The sequence below is a fragment of the Monodon monoceros genome, unplaced genomic scaffold (assembly GCF_005190385.1).
Source record: "Monodon monoceros isolate NGI ecotype Baffin Bay Population unplaced genomic scaffold, NGI_Narwhal_1 Super_Scaffold_15, whole genome shotgun sequence".
Lineage (NCBI taxonomy): Eukaryota > Metazoa > Chordata > Mammalia > Artiodactyla > Monodontidae > Monodon > Monodon monoceros.
The window spans coordinates 72,768,545-72,788,396 of record NW_021703771.1 but is presented as its reverse complement, the minus strand read 5'-3'; the positions used below and the strand labels follow the sequence as shown (position 1 = coordinate 72,788,396).

General features: G+C 36.0%; 1 protein-coding gene across 3 annotated transcripts in view; it reads right to left on the bottom strand.

Annotated features, from left to right (window-relative positions):
- The window catches only part of TAB2 (TGF-beta activated kinase 1 (MAP3K7) binding protein 2), an 84,669-nt gene that overhangs the window by 2,855 nt on the left and 61,962 nt on the right, over positions 1–19,852 (bottom strand). For 2 of the 3 annotated variants that reach the window (XM_029223648.1, XM_029223647.1), the window contains exons 4-6: positions 10,406–10,566; positions 10,099–10,192; positions 8,763–8,843 (exon numbers count right to left, since the gene is read on the bottom strand). In XM_029223648.1, the coding sequence (XP_029079481.1) occupies positions 8,763–8,843; positions 10,099–10,192; positions 10,406–10,566 (336 nt within the window). The remainder of the gene's footprint in view (positions 1–8,762; positions 8,844–10,098; positions 10,193–10,405; positions 10,567–19,852) is intronic. The other variant, XM_029223649.1, reaches the window with a different exon arrangement.

The window sequence follows — 19,852 nt, the reverse complement described above, 5'->3', positions numbered from 1 at the left end:
GTACAGAGGTAACTTAAATATAAGGAATAATTCTATGCCTCCATGGTTGTATCTAAGATGAAATTACGTTTATGAAACTACTTTTTGGGGGGAGGGAGGTACCATTTATAATTTCAGAATAGTATCCCTACAAATTATTGTGGAGACGTTTCAAGTAAAAGGAGCATGCATTGTTGGATCTCTCCAGTCAAGGTTTATAATTTGTAGTTTCCAAACTATGTTAAGGCAATGTATATTAATTTGAAAATTCTACCTGCTCCATGGAGTTGATAACTAAATCCTTTTCTGCTATTTTAAAAGACAAACTATTGTATATAGTAGATGAAAATATCAAGTTTCTATAACAAATTTAAAATCATTAAGTTATGTTTGGTACTTTGTACCCCTTTAGCAGCACTTTACTGTTTGGCGTTAAACACTTTATTGCAAAACTCCCACTTTAAGCATCGGTCAGAATTTTTTAGGCATCACCACAATTTCTGGCACATGCATGGGCAGCATGGAAGTACTATTTATACAGTAATTTTCTTTGAATTGAATAACTTTAAAACAAATATCTATTTAAGGTTTACCTAAGTAAAAATATTTGAAAAATCAAGGGTCTGACAGTACTAATTACTATCCTCTAAAACACATTAAAATAAATACAGTTAAAAAAAGTTTGACTTTTTACCATCTACAATTATTTCACACTCCATACCTGGGAAACATTTTATAGCATAACTGTTTTAATCTGGGGATAATCCGGTCTACTTACTAGAATTTTGGTCTCACCGAGGTTAGAAAACATTCCTACCTGGCACATTTTCAGTAAAACCTTGTCTTCCCTTTTTGTTTAACTACAAAGGTTTTTTAGGAAGGCTATTCAATCTATATTAACACTTCAATCTATTATTAAGTGCCAGAATCTTCTTCATTATTTAAGTAATATCTAAGGTGTCAATAGAGGACCTAAATTTTTTTTTAAATGGAAAAATCTCCAATGGTTTTCTTACATCTGCACGATCTGTTTTGGTACTTAGAATTATGACTCTTATTTATGAGTGGTATTTGGAAACTAAGTAACCACCAGAATTGAAAAAAGAGGAAATTAGGTGGCACAGGATGACTTGTGATTGCCACACTTCATTTTAGCTGTTAAAAAACCCTGCATTGGGCTTCCCTGGTGGCGCAGTGGTTGAGAGTCCGCCTGCCGATGCAGGGGACACGGGTTCGTGCCCCGGTCCGGGAAGGTCCCACATGCCGCAGAGCGGCTAGGCCCATGAGCCATGGCCGCTGAGCCTGCGCATCCGGAGCCTGTGCTCCGCAACGGGAGAGGCCACAACGGTGAGAGGCCCGCATACCGCAAAAGCAAACAAACAAACAAACAAAAACCCATAAAAAACCCTGCATTGTCTGTTGGTGGAAATGTAAACTGATACAGCCACTACAGAGAACAGTATGGAGGTTCCTTAAAAAACTAAAACTAGAACTACCATATGACCCAGCAATCCCACTTCTGGGCATATACCCTGAGAAAATCATAATTCAAAAAGAGTCATGGGATGGGGCTCTTTGGTGGAGCTAATGGCAGACTCTGGGAGGGCTCACGTCAAGGAGAACTTCCCAGGACTTCTGCTGCCAGTGTCCTTGTCCCCATAGTGAGCCACAGCCACCGCCGACTCTGCAGGAGACCCTCCAACACTAGCAGATAAGGAAACAGAGGCTAAAGACCCGTTAGCAGGAAAGTCAGCACTGGAACTCAGGACTTCTGACTGCAGAGGCCACCCACACACTTCCACGTCTTCTGTCTCTCTCAAGGCCCAGCCCTGTCTTCCGCAGCGAGATCGGGTGCTGACAGGGTCTTGGTGCTCTGGCCGGATGTCAGGCCTGAGCCTCTGAGGTGGGAGAGCCAATTTCAGGACACTGGACCACTAGAGGCCTCCCAGCCCCACGTAATATCAAACAGCGAAAGCTCTCCCAGAGACCTCCATCTCGACACTAAGACTCAGCTCCACTCAGTGCTTCACCCAGCAAACCACAGTGCTGGGCACCCTATGCCAAACCACTAGCAAGACAGGAACACAACCCCACCCATTAGCAGACAGGCTGCCTAAAATCATAGTAAGGTCACAGACACCCCAAAACACACAACTGGACGTGGTCCTGCCCACCAGAAAGGCAAGATCCAGCCTCATCCACCAGAACACAGGCACCAGTCTGCTCCACCAGGAAGCCTGCACAACCCACTGAACCAACCTTAGCCACTGGGGTCAGACACCAAAAACATGGGGACTACAAACCTGCAGCCTGTGAAAAGGAGACTCCAAACACAGTAAATTAAGCAAGACAAGACAGAGAAACACACAGCAGATGAAGGAGCAACATAAAAACACACCAGACCAAACAAATGAAGAGGAAATAGGCAGTCTACCTGAAAAAGAATTCACAGTAATGATAGTAAAGGTGATCCAAAATCTTGGAAACAGAATGGAGAAAATACAAGAAACGTTTAACAAGGACTTGGAAGAACTAAAGAGGAAACAAACAATGACATATAACACAACAAATGAAATTTAAAATTCTCTAGAAGAAATCAATAGCAGAATAACTGAGGCAGAAGAACGGATAAGTGACCTGGAAGATAAAATAGTGGAAATAACTACCTCAGAGCAGAATAAAGAAAAAAGAATGAAAAGAATTGAGGAAAGTCTTAGAGACCTCTGAGGCAACACTGAACACACCAACATTCGAATTATAGGGGTCCCAGAAGCAGAAGAGAAAAAGGAAGGGAGTGAGAAAATATCTGAAGAGATTATAGTTGAAAACTTCCCTAATATGGGTAAGGAAATAGTCAATCAAGTCCAGGAAGCACAGACAGTCCCATACAGGATAATCCAAGGAAAAACACGCCAAGACACATATTAATCAAACTATCAAAATTAAAAACAAAGAAAAAATATTAAAAGCAGCAGTGAGAAGTAACAATTAACATACAAGGGAATCCCCATAAGGATAACAGCTGCTCTTTCAGCAGAAACTCTGCAAGCCAGAAGGGAGTGGCAGGACATATTTAAACTGATGAAAGGGGAAAACCTACAACCAAGATTACTCTACCCAGCAAGGATCTCACCCAGATTCCACAGAGAAATTAAAACCTTTAGAGATAAAGCAAAAGCTAAGAGAATTCAGCACCACCAAACCAGCTCTACAACAAATGCTAAAGGAACTTCTCTAGGCAGGAAACACAAGAGAAGGAAAAGACTTACAATAACAAACGCAGAAGAATTAAGAAAATGGTAATAGGAACATACATATCGATAACTACCTTAAATGTAAATGGATTAAATGCTCCAACCAAAAGACACAGACTGGCTGAATGGATACAAAAACAAGACCCATATATATGCTGTCTACAAGAGACCCATTTCAGACCTAAGGACACATACAGACTGAAAATTAGGGGATGGAAAAAGATATTCCATGCAAATGGAAATCAAAAGAAAGCTGGAGTAGCAATTCTCATATCAGACAAAATAGACTTTAAAATAAAGACTATTACAAAAGACAAAGACGGAGACTACATAATGATCAAGGGATCAATCCAAGAAGAAGATATAACAATTGTAAATATTCACGCACCCAACATAGGAGCACCTTAATATATAAGGCAAATGCTAACAGCCACAAAAGGGGAAATTGACAGTAACACAATCATAGTCGGGGACTTTAACACCTCACTTTCACCGATGGACAGATGATCCAAAATGAAAATAAACAAGGAAACACAAGCTTTAAATGATACATTAAACAAGATGGACTTAATTGATATTTGTAGGACATTCCATCCAAAAACAGCAGATTACACTTTCTTCGCAAGTGCTCATGGAATATTCTCCAGGATAGATCATATCTTGGGTCACAAATCAAGCCTTGGTGAATTTAAGAAAATTGAAATCGTATCAAGTATCTTTTCCGACCTCAACACTATGAGACTAGATATCAATTACAGGAAAAAATCTGTAAAAAATTCAAACACATGGAGGCTAAACAATACACTACTAAATAACCAAGAGATCACTGAAGAAATCAAAGAAGAAACCAAAAAATACCTAGGAACAAATGACAATGAAAACATGATGACCCAAAACCTATGGGATGCAGCAAAAGCAGTTCTCAGAGGGAAGTTTATCGCAATGCAATGCTACTTCCAGAAACAAGAAACATCTCAAATAAAGAACCTAAACTTACACCTAAAGCAATGAGAGAAAGAACAAAAACCCCCCAAAGTTAGTAGAACGAAAGAAATCATAAAGATCAGATCAGAAATAAATGAAAAAGAAATGAAGGAAACGACAGCAAAGATCAATAAAACTAAAAGCTGGTTCTTTAAGAAGATAAACAAAATTGATAAGCCATTAGCCAGACTCATCAAGAAAAAAAAGGAGAAGACTCAAATCAATAGAATTAGAAATGAAAACGGAGAAGTAATAACTGACAATGCAGAAACACAAAGGAGCATGAGAGATTACTACAAGCAACTATATGCCAATAAAATGGACAACCTGGAAGAAATGGACAAATTCTTAGGAAAGCAAAACCTTCCAAGACTGAACCAGGAAGAAACAGAAAATATAAACAGACCAATCACAGGCACTGAAATTGAGACTATGATTAAAAATCTTCCAACAAAAGCCCAGGACCAGATGGCTTCACAGGCGAATTCTATCAAACATTTAGAGAAGAGCTAACACCTATCCTTCTCAAACACTTCCAAAATATAGCAGAGGGAGGAACACTCCCAAACTCATTCCATGAGGCCACCATCACCCTGCTACCAAAACCAGACAAAGATGCCACAAAAATAGGAAAACTACAGGCCAGTATAACTGATGAGCATAGATGCAAAAATCCTCAACAAAATACTGGCAAACAGAATCCAACAGCACATTAAAAGGATCATACACCATGATCAAGTGGGGTTAATCCCAGGAATGCAAGGATTCTTCAATATACACAAATCAATCAATGTGATAAACGATATTAACAAATTAAAGGAGAAAAACCATATGATCATCTCAATAGATGCAGAAAATGCTTTCGACAAAATCCAACACCCATTTATGATAAAAACCCTGCAGAAAGTAGGGAGAGAGGGAACTCACCTCAACACAATAAAGGCCATATATGACAAACCCACAGCCAACATCATTCTCTATGGTGAAAAACTGAAACCATTTCCACTAAGATCAGGAACAAGACAAGGTTGCCCACTCTCACCACTATTATTCAACATAGTTTTGGAAGTTTTAGCCACAGCAATCAGAGAAGAAAAAGAAATAAAAGGAATCCAAATCGGAAAAGAAGAAGTAAAATTGTCATTGTTTGAAGATGACATGATACTATGCATAGAGAATCCTAAAGATGCTATCAGAAAAATACTAGAGCTAATCAATGAATTTGGTAGAGTAGCAGGATACAAAATTAACACACAGAAATCTCTGGCATTTCTGTACACTAATGATGAAAAATCTGAAAGAGAAATTAAGGAAACACTCCCATTTACCATTGCAATTAAAAGAATAAAATACCTAGGAATAAACCTACCTAAGGAGACAAAAGATCTGTATGCAGAAATCTAAGACACTGAAGAAAGAAACTAAAGATGATACAAACAGATGGAGAGTTATACCATGTTCTTGGACTGGAAGAATCAACACTGTGAAAATGACTATACTACCCAAAGCAGTCTACAGATTCAGTGCAATCCCTATCAAACTACATATGGCGTTTTTCACAGAACTAAAACAAAAAATTTCACAATTTGTATGAAAACAAAAAAGACCCCAAATAGCCAAAGCAATCTTGAGAAAGAAAAACCGAGCTGGAGGAATCAGGCTCCCTGACTTCAGACTATACTACAGAGCGACAGTAAACAAGAAAGTATGGTACTGGCACAAAAACAGAAATATAGATCAATGGAACAGGATAGAAAGCCCAGAGATAAACCCACGCACCTATGGTCACCTTATCTTTGATAAAGGAGGCAAGGATATACAATGGAGAAAAGAGAGCCTCTTCAATAAGTGGTGCTGGGAAAACTGGACAGCTACATGTAAAAGAATGAAATTAGAACACTCCCGAACACCATACACAAAAATAAACTCAAAATGGATTGAAGATCTAAATGTAAGGCCAGACACTATAAAACTCTTAGAAGAAAACACAGGCAGAACGCTCCATGACATAAACCACAGCAAGATCTGTTTTGACCCACCTCCTAGAGAAATGGAAATAAAACCAAAAATAAACAAATGGGACCTAATGAAACTTAAAAGCTTTTGCACAGCAAAGGAAAACATAAACAAGACAAAAAGACAACCCTCAGAATGCGAGAAAATATTTGCAAATGAAGCAACTGACAAAGGATTAATCTCCAAAATATACAAGCAGCTCATGCAGCTCAATATCAAAAAAACAAACAACCCAATCCAAAAATGGGTAGAAGACCTAAATAGACATTTCTTCAAAGAAGATATACAGGTTGCCAACAAACACATGAAAGGACGCTCAACATCACTAATCATTAGAGAAATGCAAATCAAAACTACAGTGAGGTATCACCTCATACCAGTCGGAATGGCCAACATCACAAGATCGACAGACAATAAACGCTGGAGAGGGTGTGGAGAAAAGGAAACCCTCTTGCACTGTTGGTGGGAATGTAAATTGATACAGCCAGTATGGGGAACAGTATGGAGGTTCCTCAAAAAACTAAAAATAGAACTACCATACCACCCAACCCAGCAATCCCACTACTGGGCATATACCCTGAGAAAACCGTAATTCAAAAAGAGTCACGTACCACAATGTTCACTGCAGCTCTATTTACAATAGCCAGGACATGGAAGCAACTTAAGTGTTCATCGACAGATGAATGGATAAAGATGTGGCACATATATACAATGGAATATTATTCAGCCATAAAAAGAAACGAAATTGGGTTATTTGTTGTGAGGTGGATGGACCTAGAGACTGTCATACAGAATGAAGTTAAGTCAGAAAGAGAAAAACAAATACCGTATGCTAACACATATATATGGAATCTAAAAAAAAAAAGAAAAATGGTTATGAAGAACCTAGGGGCAGGACAGGAATATAAAGATGCGCAGACGTAGAGAATGGACTTGAGGGCACGGAGAGGTGAAAGGGTAAGCTGGGGCAAAGTGAGAGAGTGGCATGGACATATATACGCTACCAAATGTAAAACAGATAGCTAGTGGGAAGCAGCTGCATAGCACAGGGAGCTCAGCTCGGTGCTTTGTGACCACCTAGAGGGGTGGGATAGGGAGGGTGGGAGGGAGACACAAGAGGGAGGAGATATGGGGATGTATGTATATATATATAGCTGATTCACTTTGTTATACAGCAGAAACTAACACACCACTGTAAAGCAATTATACTCCAATAAAGATGTTAAAAAAACAAACAAAAAACACCCCTGCATTGCGAAGCAGAACTGATTTCAAGAACTAAGTAAACCTCTATAAGTGAAACTAGTAACTTCCTATTTTAGCTTTAAGGCAAAAATGACTGATTCTTTATTTCTCCCAAAGTAGTCAGTACACAAGCTTCTATCTTTTGTGCAAAGGTTTTTAAGTACTGGAGTTTTTCTTTTTCTTTTCGAACTTTTTATCATGGGAGAACGGTGAAATAAACCCTCAGGCACTTATCCTGCTTCTACAACTCTCAAGACAAATCTTATATCATCTATATTCCACCTCCCTCCTAACCTCAACACATAAGTACTGGATTATGTTGAAACAAAACAGGATCCTTTTATATGAAAATTTTAGTTTTTGAAAGACAGTAAAAAAGAGTGTATTAGGGCAACTCATTTAGAGGCTAAAATACCCACTTTGCTTATTTTAGGACGCTAGGCTATATCACTGCTTTCTTTATCCCGATATTCAATTAACATCCAAATAGCATCCAATGTCTGAACACTGGCTTCCCCATGTACTATGCCAAATACTCTAATCTCACTTTTGCTCCTTTGTAATAAGAGTTCATTACGTTCCAGCTAACGATGTTTAAAGACATTTAAATTAAAAAATATGAAGATAAAGCTAGGCCTAACTAAATTATACTTGAACAAAAACGAGTGGACAGCAAAGGATACTGAAAGAGACTATGAAAATTCTTGTAACAAACTAAAAAACTAGTAACATACTTGTTTCTTTCTTATTCCCATTTTATGTTTTTTAATGCCTGGAGTAAAAAAACGCACACAAATGTTCCGACATTTCTTAGTTTGGTGTCTATACAGTCTGTGAATATCAGTGATGTAAAAATGATAATAGGTAATTATTTTTAAAAACCATTCGTCTGAAATTCAGAGTATTTTGATTACAGAGAACTATGCGTAAACTATATAGGACAGAATACTCATGAAAAATAAACTTTCCTAAGGTGTCTTCCTTAATGTTTCTCTAAAATTTCAAAGAATGCAAGTTTCCGCACCTGGTGATCTTTTTTTTTTTGCCAAGATTTGCTATTTTGGGAGTATATGATGAATCCTTAGGACATGCATATTACTTTTCAAGAGCTAAGTACATTACATTTTTGCACCCCTCCAATTCCCAGCATGTAAGTGAAAATAAATATCTTCCGAATGAATCCATCCAAGAATGCCGAAGTTTGAAGCACTTCTAGAGTGGAAGGTTTTCCAAAACCTTGCTTTTCAAAATGCAACAGTTCTCACGCTTACTGGACACACTAACCTTTGGGTTTTGGTGGCACAGGACCTACAAATCCAATATTGTCATAAAAGTTATGAATAGCGCTGGGATTAAAATGTGGTCCTGAAATACATAAAAAGTAAGTATATCAATGCTTATAGCTCAAAAATATTAAAAAAATTGTTAAAAAAAACCAAATATTTTTTTTCTAAAAAATATCACAGTATAAATAGAAGAAATAAATACTTTTTGCACCTCTAATGTCAAATTACGTGTCAGGGTTTCAAAAACAGCTGAGATAGGTATAATATAGTACCCATAACAGAGGTCTAAGTGGTAAATTGGGGAAGAAGTCAAATTAATGCCAGTAAGACAGTAACAGAATTAGAACTAGACCCCTGTTCTATGTGACAAGAAAACTTAAAATTTAACAATTTAAAATACAATTTTAACATGGTCTTAAGCAATTAAATAGCTTGGCTTCAAGTAAGTATAAAAACCTTGTAGTAATGTAATACAATGCTTCAGATTTTAAACAAAAGGAACAAGTTCAAGAATTATAGTTTCTAGACTGGCACTAACTTCCTTTTTCTCTCCAAAGTTAAATTATGGCATTTTCAATGAATGTTTCAAGATAAACAGCTTACTTACTAAAATAAAACAAATCATCTTTCAGTTTAATGGATTTTGGCACATACTAAGAAGTATGATTAAGGGCTTGTTTTTTGGCTTCTTCCCTTTCCTGTCTTTTCCATTCTATATATTTCTATTATTTCTAAACTTCAGAATTAGGTTTAAGTTATAAATATTCCTTTTAGTTGTCTATCGAACTGAATTGTAAACATTTTTTTGTTTTACAATAAGCAGTTATTGCTTGTCAAGAATAGCTCAAGTATAATAAACTATCATTGTCCTAAAAATATATAAGCCGTATTTTTATTTTCTTCTCTATTTTAGCAATTAAGAAAGTACCATTAGGGTGGCGATGCCTTTTAAATTATGTTCTTAAAAGCATAATTCTTGAAAGGGAAAAAGGTATATGAGGTACGTACATCTTAATCTCATTAAATATTGTACCAGATTATACTAATACATAACAGCAACACTTTTGACAATACAGCCAGACATACTAATCACTGTCTTCCCTTAACACATGACTAAAGGGGATTTGAAGGCTATACAATGTATCAAATTACTCCTCAACCAAATACATAACTTTGGGGGGGAGTGGAGAGTGAGTGAAAACAAAAATCCAAGTAGCACTATATGCTCCAAAGTCAAATCTGAAACAGTAAGATCACAATTGATAAGTCTGGTTTTAGCCATGGGAAAAGAGTTGGTAAAAATGAATTTCAGCTGAGTATGCATTGAACTTTACCTCTGGCTTGAAAAAGATCAATTTCTTTGGTTAAGCAGTCAATGTCAATCTGGAGTTGTCTATTACAACTTCTCAATTGCTGCATTTCTTCGAGCTGAAAAATAATTCCATGTGAGAAGGATCTACATTGAACTCTTGTGTTATTAGCTAAGAAAGAGTGAAATTTTGCAGGGGGAGGTAAGGACAGAGAAAGAAGTATGAATTAAGAGCATTTCTAGAAAACAAGATCAAGCTTTTATACTTATGACAGATTGCCTATTCTCATGTTCAAGCATAGCAGTCACAACAGTTAGAGAAAGAGACTTACTGAAGGTATTTGGGATATGGAATTTGATCTTTTCAGACGCCTTCGAGTTAGATTATTTTCCATTTCATTGACCTCAGATTTTAGTTTATCCAGCTTTTTCTTTTGAATCTCAAGTTCTCTTTGAAGTCGTTCCATTCTGGCCTTCTGATGTACCAAAAGAGCTGCAATACATATTAGTAAATATGAGGACCCACCCAGGTTAGTCAATTAACCTTTAAACAGCCTTGGGAAAACAAAACAAATGACTACTTCTGTGACAAACGAGAAGCTGCCAAGAACCCCAAAGATAACAATAACACAAAATATTGTGAGTTAAACATTTAAAATTTCAAAATTTTTTACTTGAAAATTATTTTAATCATTTAAGCATACAAATGTCACTCATTTTTTTTGGGGGGGGAGGTTTTAATATGGCCAATGACAGCATTTTTGCCTATAACCGCTCAAAAGGTCTAGTAGAGTCAATTAACCTACTTACTATTTAATTCAAATTTGACCCCTTGAAAGGATAAGCCCCTCTACTCCAAAAAGTCTGACATGTTTGGACTATACATAAGGTATCCTAATATAGACATGTTATAGATATTTTAGAAGGGAACATGAGTTAGGTTAAATCCATTTTGATGTATACAACAAATAAAACTGATTTCAATTCATATGAATGTTAACATTAAATTCCTCAAACTGCAAATTAAAAACAATACCATTCAGATAAATCAAACACATTTTCTTATATTGCAATTACATTTTGTGAAAATATTTTCCTAAGACTTCATAAGGAAAGAAAATAAGCAATCAATCTTGTCGCATGAATGATGAATTGCTTGGGAAACCTTATTAAACCATAAAAATTGGTGTATGTTCCTGCCATCTCTGGACAATGTGAGCTTCACTTCTTAGGACACTGGACTGGTAGTGAAGATACCTGAATAGACTTCTATTAAAAGGCAGCTTGGGATGATTCTACCATGAGAAAACAGGCAGATTTGGGAAAATACAATAAATAACCTCTAAAAATGAAAAAGTCAAGTCGATTAAACAGATTAGATTAATGCTAAACAGTCATCATCAATCAAACTCAAATTTCCATGAATCTAAAAAATAAGGAAAAGGCTATATACATTCAGGCCATTCAATCTGGTAGTGTATTCTAGAATCAGAATTAGGGTGTGAGGTGCGGGAGGCTAGTTAGGCTCAAGTACTTTAAAATTAACTTTAAACAATACATAATTTTTCCCAACAAAAATTTGACACTAATATAATCCACAGGTATTTCCTCTGTAATTCTTCTTTCTTACTTATTGGAAGAAAAGAGCATTAGGGCATTATGTTTCAAGTTTTAAAAACCATGACTGATTCTTGCTACCCTCTCTCCCATTTTAATATATATTCTAAGAACACAGGGCAGTGTTTTTGGAGGTACACATGTTCCTGGTAGAAAACTCACCATGTCTCTGTACCTCCATACCTACCCCAAGCTTGTTCTGTCAGGCTTTTATTAATTTGGTTTATTTTATTTGAATTGCACGCTTTTATCCCTCTATTTCCAAAATATAAGAATTCTGCATTAGGGTTTATTTTATTCTCTTAAAAAAGATGAGGAGTGGGCTGTTAATTTTTGAGTGGGATAATAAGAGGAGAAAGACGGAGGCACGAAGTGGGAATGAAGGGCAAGGCAAAGGAGAACGAGGAGTACGTAATACACTTTCCTTCGTTTCTAAACCCTAACTACCTACCAACATGTCTCAAGTGGCATTAGACATTTGTTCAAATTAATGATTACTTAAAAGCAGTATTTCTTAAAAGTAATGGAGATTTTCTCCCTAAAAGTTTTTTCCTAAATATGTAAAAAAAAAAAAAACCACAACTTTAAAAAAATACATTTATTTATTTATTTTATTTTTGGCTGCGCTGGGTCTTCATTGCTGCGCACAGGCTTTCTCTAGTTGCTGCGAGCAGGGGCTACTCTTCTAAAACACATTTACTTAGTGGTTCTAATGATATGTGATAATTCATATGTGCGCTGAATTAGAAAATAAGATATACATTTGTTATATTATTTAATATTATATATGGAGAGGGGATAAGAACAGATTTTCTAAGAAATTGAAACCCAAACTATATTACACTCTGAGTGGTCAAAATTCATACCACGAGGGCAGGGAGAGAACCTCAAAGTAAGGAGTTATAACAATTAAATACGAAGAATCAATTATATTAGAGAGGACTTCCATTTAAAGATGATTGAGCATTGCATTTACATAATCTTCTGCCTCCTGAAACCCCACGAAAATGACAGAGGAATAAAACTGATAGAATCCAACAATGATAAAAAATAGGAAGAAGGCAATAAATGGACGAGAAATTTCAACAAGTTTCTGGAGAATGAAAGTAGATGAAGTGGCATAGGTTTATGAAGGAGGAAGCTACAGTCTCACAGACAAGTACTGTACTGCAAAGAGGCAGCTAACTTGCCTGCAGAAACCTAAAGAGGCTCCAGACTTTGGAGAATGAAGGTAACAACAGAAGGCAGAAGTGAGGAGTGGGCCAGAAAAGGGGGTTAATTGGATGTCTCTTTATGGAACAGCTGATCTCTCCCCATCCTGTGGAAGGGCAGGTAGCTGTATGCTTATTCTTAAGGCTCCTTCAAACACACATTTCTCAAGCTGGTTCCCATACACAAAGAATGCTAGGTGGTGATAGTGAAGTGTTCTCTTGCAGCAGAAGGCTCTTCACTTATTCCTCACAAAGCAAAGTCTGCCAAGTGACGAGTCTCACTTGCTTACCCAGGGCTTTTAGCCCTCATAGTCCTTCATTCTCAAATATGAAGCAATAGCCAAGGATCACCACACATTTGAGGAACATCTGACATGTGAAAGACCTAGATAAAGAGAAAGACTAAACCCAGACTAAGTGAATATAACTGAATAGGGAGATGAGAGAACTCAACTTCTAATGAACACCATTAAGAGAGTTCAGACAATGAGCATCCATAAAACAGCAATCTGCTATGAAAAAGGAATCGGAGAACTAGCTCTTAGAAATTAAAAACATTACTGCTGAAATGAACATTTCATACATGGACTGAAAGAAAATTTAAGGAAATCTCAACTACAAAACAGAAGGACAAGGAGGTGGGATATACTGAGAATATGACAATGAGAAATAAATAGAAAATTGGTCCAGGACGTTATATAGCTGATTAAAATAAGTTCTGGAAAGAGGCAATAAGAAACTGGAAATCAGGAGATTTCCTGGTCTGAAGGGAGACGCTAGCCTTCAAACTGAAGGTCCAATGAATGTAGAAAAATGGACAATTAAAAAAAAAAAGACCTATACCTAGATACATTACTGTGGTCTATATAGAGTAGTTATACATAGAATATATGTGTGTATGTGTATATATATATATATATATATATATATATACACATACACACACACACAAGTACGTATACCTTGATAAAATTAAAATAATATCCAATTATATACAAGTAGTTAAACCATAATAAGGCACAGGTAAAGACTATGCTGCAGCTTCATTTGTAATATTTGCATTGTAATAATATTTTAATTATTCAGCCAAATCACATTAATTTTCCCTATTCTGGAATCCTAAATTATTTAAATCGTAATGGAACTGAAATTACTTTTTGTACTAGTTCAAAGGGCATTAAGTAAATTACTACCATGAGTGAAGTGTGAAGGAAGGAAACAAAGGGAATAAACTACGTCAAGAGCTTACATATTATTACTTTGTATTTATAAATCATTTCACACTAAAGGGGAATCTTTTTTTGTTAGATGAGTTCATTTCATTTTTCACTTGGAAAAATTCAGCATTTTAGATTTTTCATGATAAAGTACATTTCTCAATTAAACTGCAATCTCCTCGAGGGTAAACATTTTTGTACCATCTTGTATCTATTTTTAACCCTGAAAATTGTAGGCACTTGATAAATACCTATTAAATGTAAAATAACAATAATTTGACTTTTAATGGATAGTAAAATGAAATAGAAATGTCTAGGAAATACTGTTAAAACAAAAATTGGACATTTATTTTAAAGTCTCCTTGAATGTGTACTTCTAATATGCTTTACTTAGCAAAATTTTAATAATTTTAAAATATGGCAAGACTTTTTTAGGTTGCTGACACTGCAGAAAGATGGCTCTTTTATATGCTAGTTCTACTAAGGAAATAAGGGTTATATTTAACATTTCAATCATACAACGATTTCTTCTGTTTTCCAAACTTAACTATCTGCCTTGTCCTTTTAAATAGACAAAAAAGGAGGAGGAATAACAGGTAGAGAAAAAATACTCAGTACGTTTTAAATCTTTCAGTCAAAATTAAATTTTAATGAATAAAGGTAATTTAGGCATGCAACGCCCCCTGGTGGTTGTTAAAATAACTGACAATTAGTTACTTAAAATACATACTAAGGCTCTTAAAACCGCTTCTATAGGCATACTAGATATTTCACACAGCAATCTCGGAAAACGTAGTCTTTACCGAACTTTGGCCAGCTTCCAATAAACAATGGAGACAATTAATTACTCAACTATATTTGTAAATAGAAAAACTCACCTGAAGTTTCAGACAGCGCTAGCTTTATTAATTTTAGGCATTCTATAAATGTAAATGACATCTAATTTCTCCAGAAGTTAAAAAAAAAATAAGAGAATTGGATGGGCATATTAAAAAAAAGATGCCTTTGCCATTGGAAAACGTACCAGGCATTTATGGATACAAAGATTTTAGGCTTATTTAAAAAAAAAGAGAGAGAGTGAAGGAGATAAACTTTATCACTGGAAACATAAGACACTTATTTCTACTGTCTTTAAAATTTTTGTCTGTCAGGGCAATTTTAAATGCCCAAGTGTGGTACCATGTGGCCTAAGTCATTGTACCCCAAAAGGCACAATGTCACCTTCTAAAATAAATCAAGATTTCTCTGGACTGTAACTGCGGACAGCAGGGATATTTAGATGTTTTATATACCACTGTATAATTACAATCACTTATTTGGTGATTGAGTCACAAGATTCAGAGACGGCAATTACTCTTTAAAATAAAGCATGCTGATGTTTTAATCTATTTTGCCACTTTTAAGGACAGCTTGAAATCAAATCTTCCAACAGTGTTGCAACTGGGCCTGTAATCTGGGCAACATTTTACAACAAAACCATGAAAATAATGCTTAACCTCTGTAATTATTTTTAAGAAATTTAAATTACTTATATATTAGTATTAATAATAGATGAGTATGGGACCCCTGCTAGACAACTTTGTTGTCATTTATTTGCATATAATTAAGATGCTGCATGTACTCTTACAGCATTATGATACAGATACTGTCTAAAAGCTTTGTTTTAGAGAAAAAGAAAACTGGGGCCTACAGACACCTAAAGAGCCTCAAAGAAATACAACTGGATGAACCATAATAGGAATTGGGAATGTTTATAGCTTAGAAAGGTTTATACTTTAAAAGGGGATATGGTAGTTATTTTCAAGTTTTTGAAGGGATGCCATATGAAAAAGAAATAAGGCCAGTTCAATATGATTTCAAGGAGTATCACTATAACTAAAGAGGAGATACACACAAGATTTCTGTTCTTTTCTCTCAAAATCTTGGAGTGGAGAAGGGCTTTCTAAACATAAACAGAAGCCAGAGGAAAAAAAGATTAAAAAGTTTGAATGTACAAAAATAAAAAAATTTATAAAACAACAAAAAAATTTATTGACCAAGTTAAAAGTAACAACATATTAGAAAAAACAGACTAGGCACAAAACAAGCAAGTTCACAAAATAAGAAATACAAATGGTTTAAAAATTAATACATGAAAAGATGCTCAACCTCACTCATATTCAAAGATGCAAATTTAAAAACACCAAAACAATATATTTTTACCTATCAGACAGACAAAGATGTATTTTTTTCAATCACCTACATAGTGATGGGTGGGAGAAAGAAAGAAGAAAAGGACATTCTTATAAATATTACTAAAAATGTTCCCCATGTATAAATATAGGAGTATAAACTGGTAGAATCTCTTTAGAGAGAGTCTCAAAATTAAAATCGGCAACATGCACTGAGGCGGTCATCAGTGTCCTTCACCAAATATTTCTGCCTCTCTGCTTTCCAGGTATGTGGTAGAACGGCGCCTCTCCATTCTCTCTGAATTAGGGGTGGCTACGTGGACTTGTTTTTTCTAAAGAGTAACAAGTGTCGGAGCAGAAGCTTAAGGAGTCAGAGCTGATTTGCTGTATGTCCTTTGCCTTGCCTGAACAATCACGGAAGCACAGAGATGGAGCTTCCCTTAACCTGGGTACCTAAGTGAGGATGATGTAGAAGAGCCCACCAGCTAATCTAATTGGCAAGTGAACTAGAAATAAACCTTTGTTGTTTACAGACACAGTTTCTTACAGCAGCATAACCAAGCCTAAATGATACATCTATCAAGATTAAAAATGCACATGTCCTTTGACACAGCAGTTTTCCACTCCTGGGAATCTCTTCTGCCAACATACTTGGGTGTGGGCAAAATTTGTATGCACAAAATTTTTACTGCAGCAGTTTGTAAAAACAAGACCCTAAGATCTGTCAAAAAAGGACTGATTAGAGATCATGGTACAAAATACTATGCAGTCTTCTTTTTTTTTGCGGTACGCGGGCCCCTCACTGTTGTGGCCTCTCCCGTGGCGGAGCACAGGCTCTGGCCGCACAGGCTCAGCGGCCATGGCTCACGGGCCCAGCCGCTCTGCGGCATGTGGGATCTTCCTGGACCGGGGCACGAACCCGTGTCCCCTGCATCGGCAGGCGGACTCTCAACCACTGCGCCACCAGGGAAGCCCTATGCAGTCATTTTTAAAAGAAGCAGATCTGCAATGCCTGACATGGAATACTCTCAAAGAGATAAAAACAAAAACACTGATAAAGACGGAGAGTAAAATACTATGCTTCATTTGTATAAAAAAAGGTATAAATATATATGCTTCATATACAATTTCAATTTCTAGAAGAACACAAAATGAACTGTTTGTGACCAGCTACTGGTTGTCTCCGGGGAGGGGAACTTTCCATCATAAACCCTTTTTGGTCTGTTTGCATTTTTTAAAAAAATCAAGTATATTTAGAAAAATGTTTTGGTGTAATCCCTATAGAATCCTAGCTGACTTCTTCGTAGAAGGTGACAAGCTGATTCTAAATTATATATGGAATAGCAGGAGACCTCAAAGAGCCAATCTAAAAAAAGAACAAAGTAGAATTTACCTGCCCCAATTTCAAAACTTACTACAAAGTAACAATAATCAGTGTAGTAATGGCATAAGGATAGACATACAGATAATTAAAAAAACCCTGAAAGTCCAGAAATAAACCCATGTGTTTACAGTCAACTCATTTTCTACAAAGGTCCCAAGACCATTCAATGGGAAAAGAAGAGTCTTTTCAACAAATGGTGCTGGACTGCTATATTTAAAATAGAGAACCAACAAGGACCTACTGTATAGCACAGGGAACTCTGTTCAATATTCTGTAACAACCTAAACAGGAAAAGAATTTGAAAAAGAGTAGATACAAGTATACCTATAGCTGAGTCACTTCGCTGTGCACCTGAAACTAACACAACATTGTTAATCAACTCTACTCCAGTATAGAAAAGAAAAAGAAAAGGCCACCTATGGTACAGGAGAGAACTTTGCAGCAACAACACAACAGCCCAAATGGTGACGGGACATCTGGACTGCCACATGCACAAGAATGAAACTGGACCCTAATGCCATTACACAGAAATTAACTCAAAATAGATGAAAGACCAAAATTTAAGCTCTAAAACAATAAAACTCTCAGGAGAAAACACAGGGGTAAATCCTGATGACCCTGGATTTGGCAAATGATTCTTAGATATGACAGCAAAAATATAAATAATGAAAGGAAAAAGATAACTTGGGCTTCAGCAAAATTAAAAACTTGTGCTTCAGGGACACTATCAAAGTGACAGGATAACTCACAGAATGGGAGAAAACAGTTGCAAATCATATAAGGGACTTATATCTAGAATATACAGAGAACTCATACAACTCACTAATAAAAACAAATAACCCAATTAAAGAATAGGCAAAGGAAATAAACAGGCATTTCTCCAAAGAAAATATACAAATGGCCAGTGAGTACATGAAATGATCCTTGACATCATTAGCCATCAGAGAAATGTAAATCAAAACCACAATAAGATACCACTTTACAGCCACTAGGATGGCAAGAATCAATGAAAAAAGCAACTGTGGTGAAGGATGTGGAGAAATCAAAACCCTCGCACATTGTTGGTGGGAATGCAAAATGGTGCAGCCACTGTGGAAAACAGTTCATTCCTCAAATGGCTAAACACAGAGCTACCACAGGACCCAACAATTCTACTCTTACGTGTATACCTACACATATGTGTATACATATGTCCACACAAAAACTTGTACACAGATGTTCACAGCAGCATTATTCACAATAGGCAAAAGCTGGAAACCACCTAAATGTGCATGAACTGATGAATGAATAAACAAAATGCAGTATATCTATACAATGGCATAATGGGCCATAAAAAGGAATGAAGTCCTAACACGTGTTACAAGGTGGATGAGCTTTTAAAACATTATGCTAGGTGAAAAAAGCTAGTCACAAAAGACTGCATATTATGTAGTTCCTCTTATAGGAAATGTCCAGAATATGTAAGTCTACGGCGACAGAAGGTAGATTAGTGACTACTTAGGGCTGAGGGTGGAGGTGATGGGATAGGAGGTGACAGATAAAGGGTACGGAGCTTCTTTTGGAAGTGATGAAAATGTTCTAATATTGGTTGTGGTGATGGTTACACACATATGACTATACTAAAAATCACTGACTTGTACACTGTAAATGACTGATGAACTTTATCTCAACAAATGTTAAAATAATGACTAAGACTTTTTTAAAGTAAATTAAAAGAATGAAATATTCGTACATGCTAAAATAAAATGATCTTAAGATGTTAAACAAAAAATGTATATAATATATCCCCAAAGAGTATGTTTATGTTATACATACTGTAGAGTATGTACATATTATATAATGCCACATATATGTATTTATGTATACCCATATACATATATTGCATTCCCATTAAAAAAAAGTGTGTGAGACAGAGAGAGAGAGTAATTATAAAGGGAAGGAGGATCAAGAACTGCTAATGGAGATTACCTCTGATAATTAAACAGTGGGATGGCTGGGGGAAGGGACAGGTCAGGGGTCAAAAGGAGACATTTTTATCGTGTCTTCCCTTTTTTGGGTTAAATTTCTTTCACCATATGGATATGTTATTTTCATTAATACTTGTAGAAAATTCAGTTTAACATAGGAAATAACTTGCTAGTAGGCAGAACTCTTCAGAAATGGAATGTGCTGCCTTAGG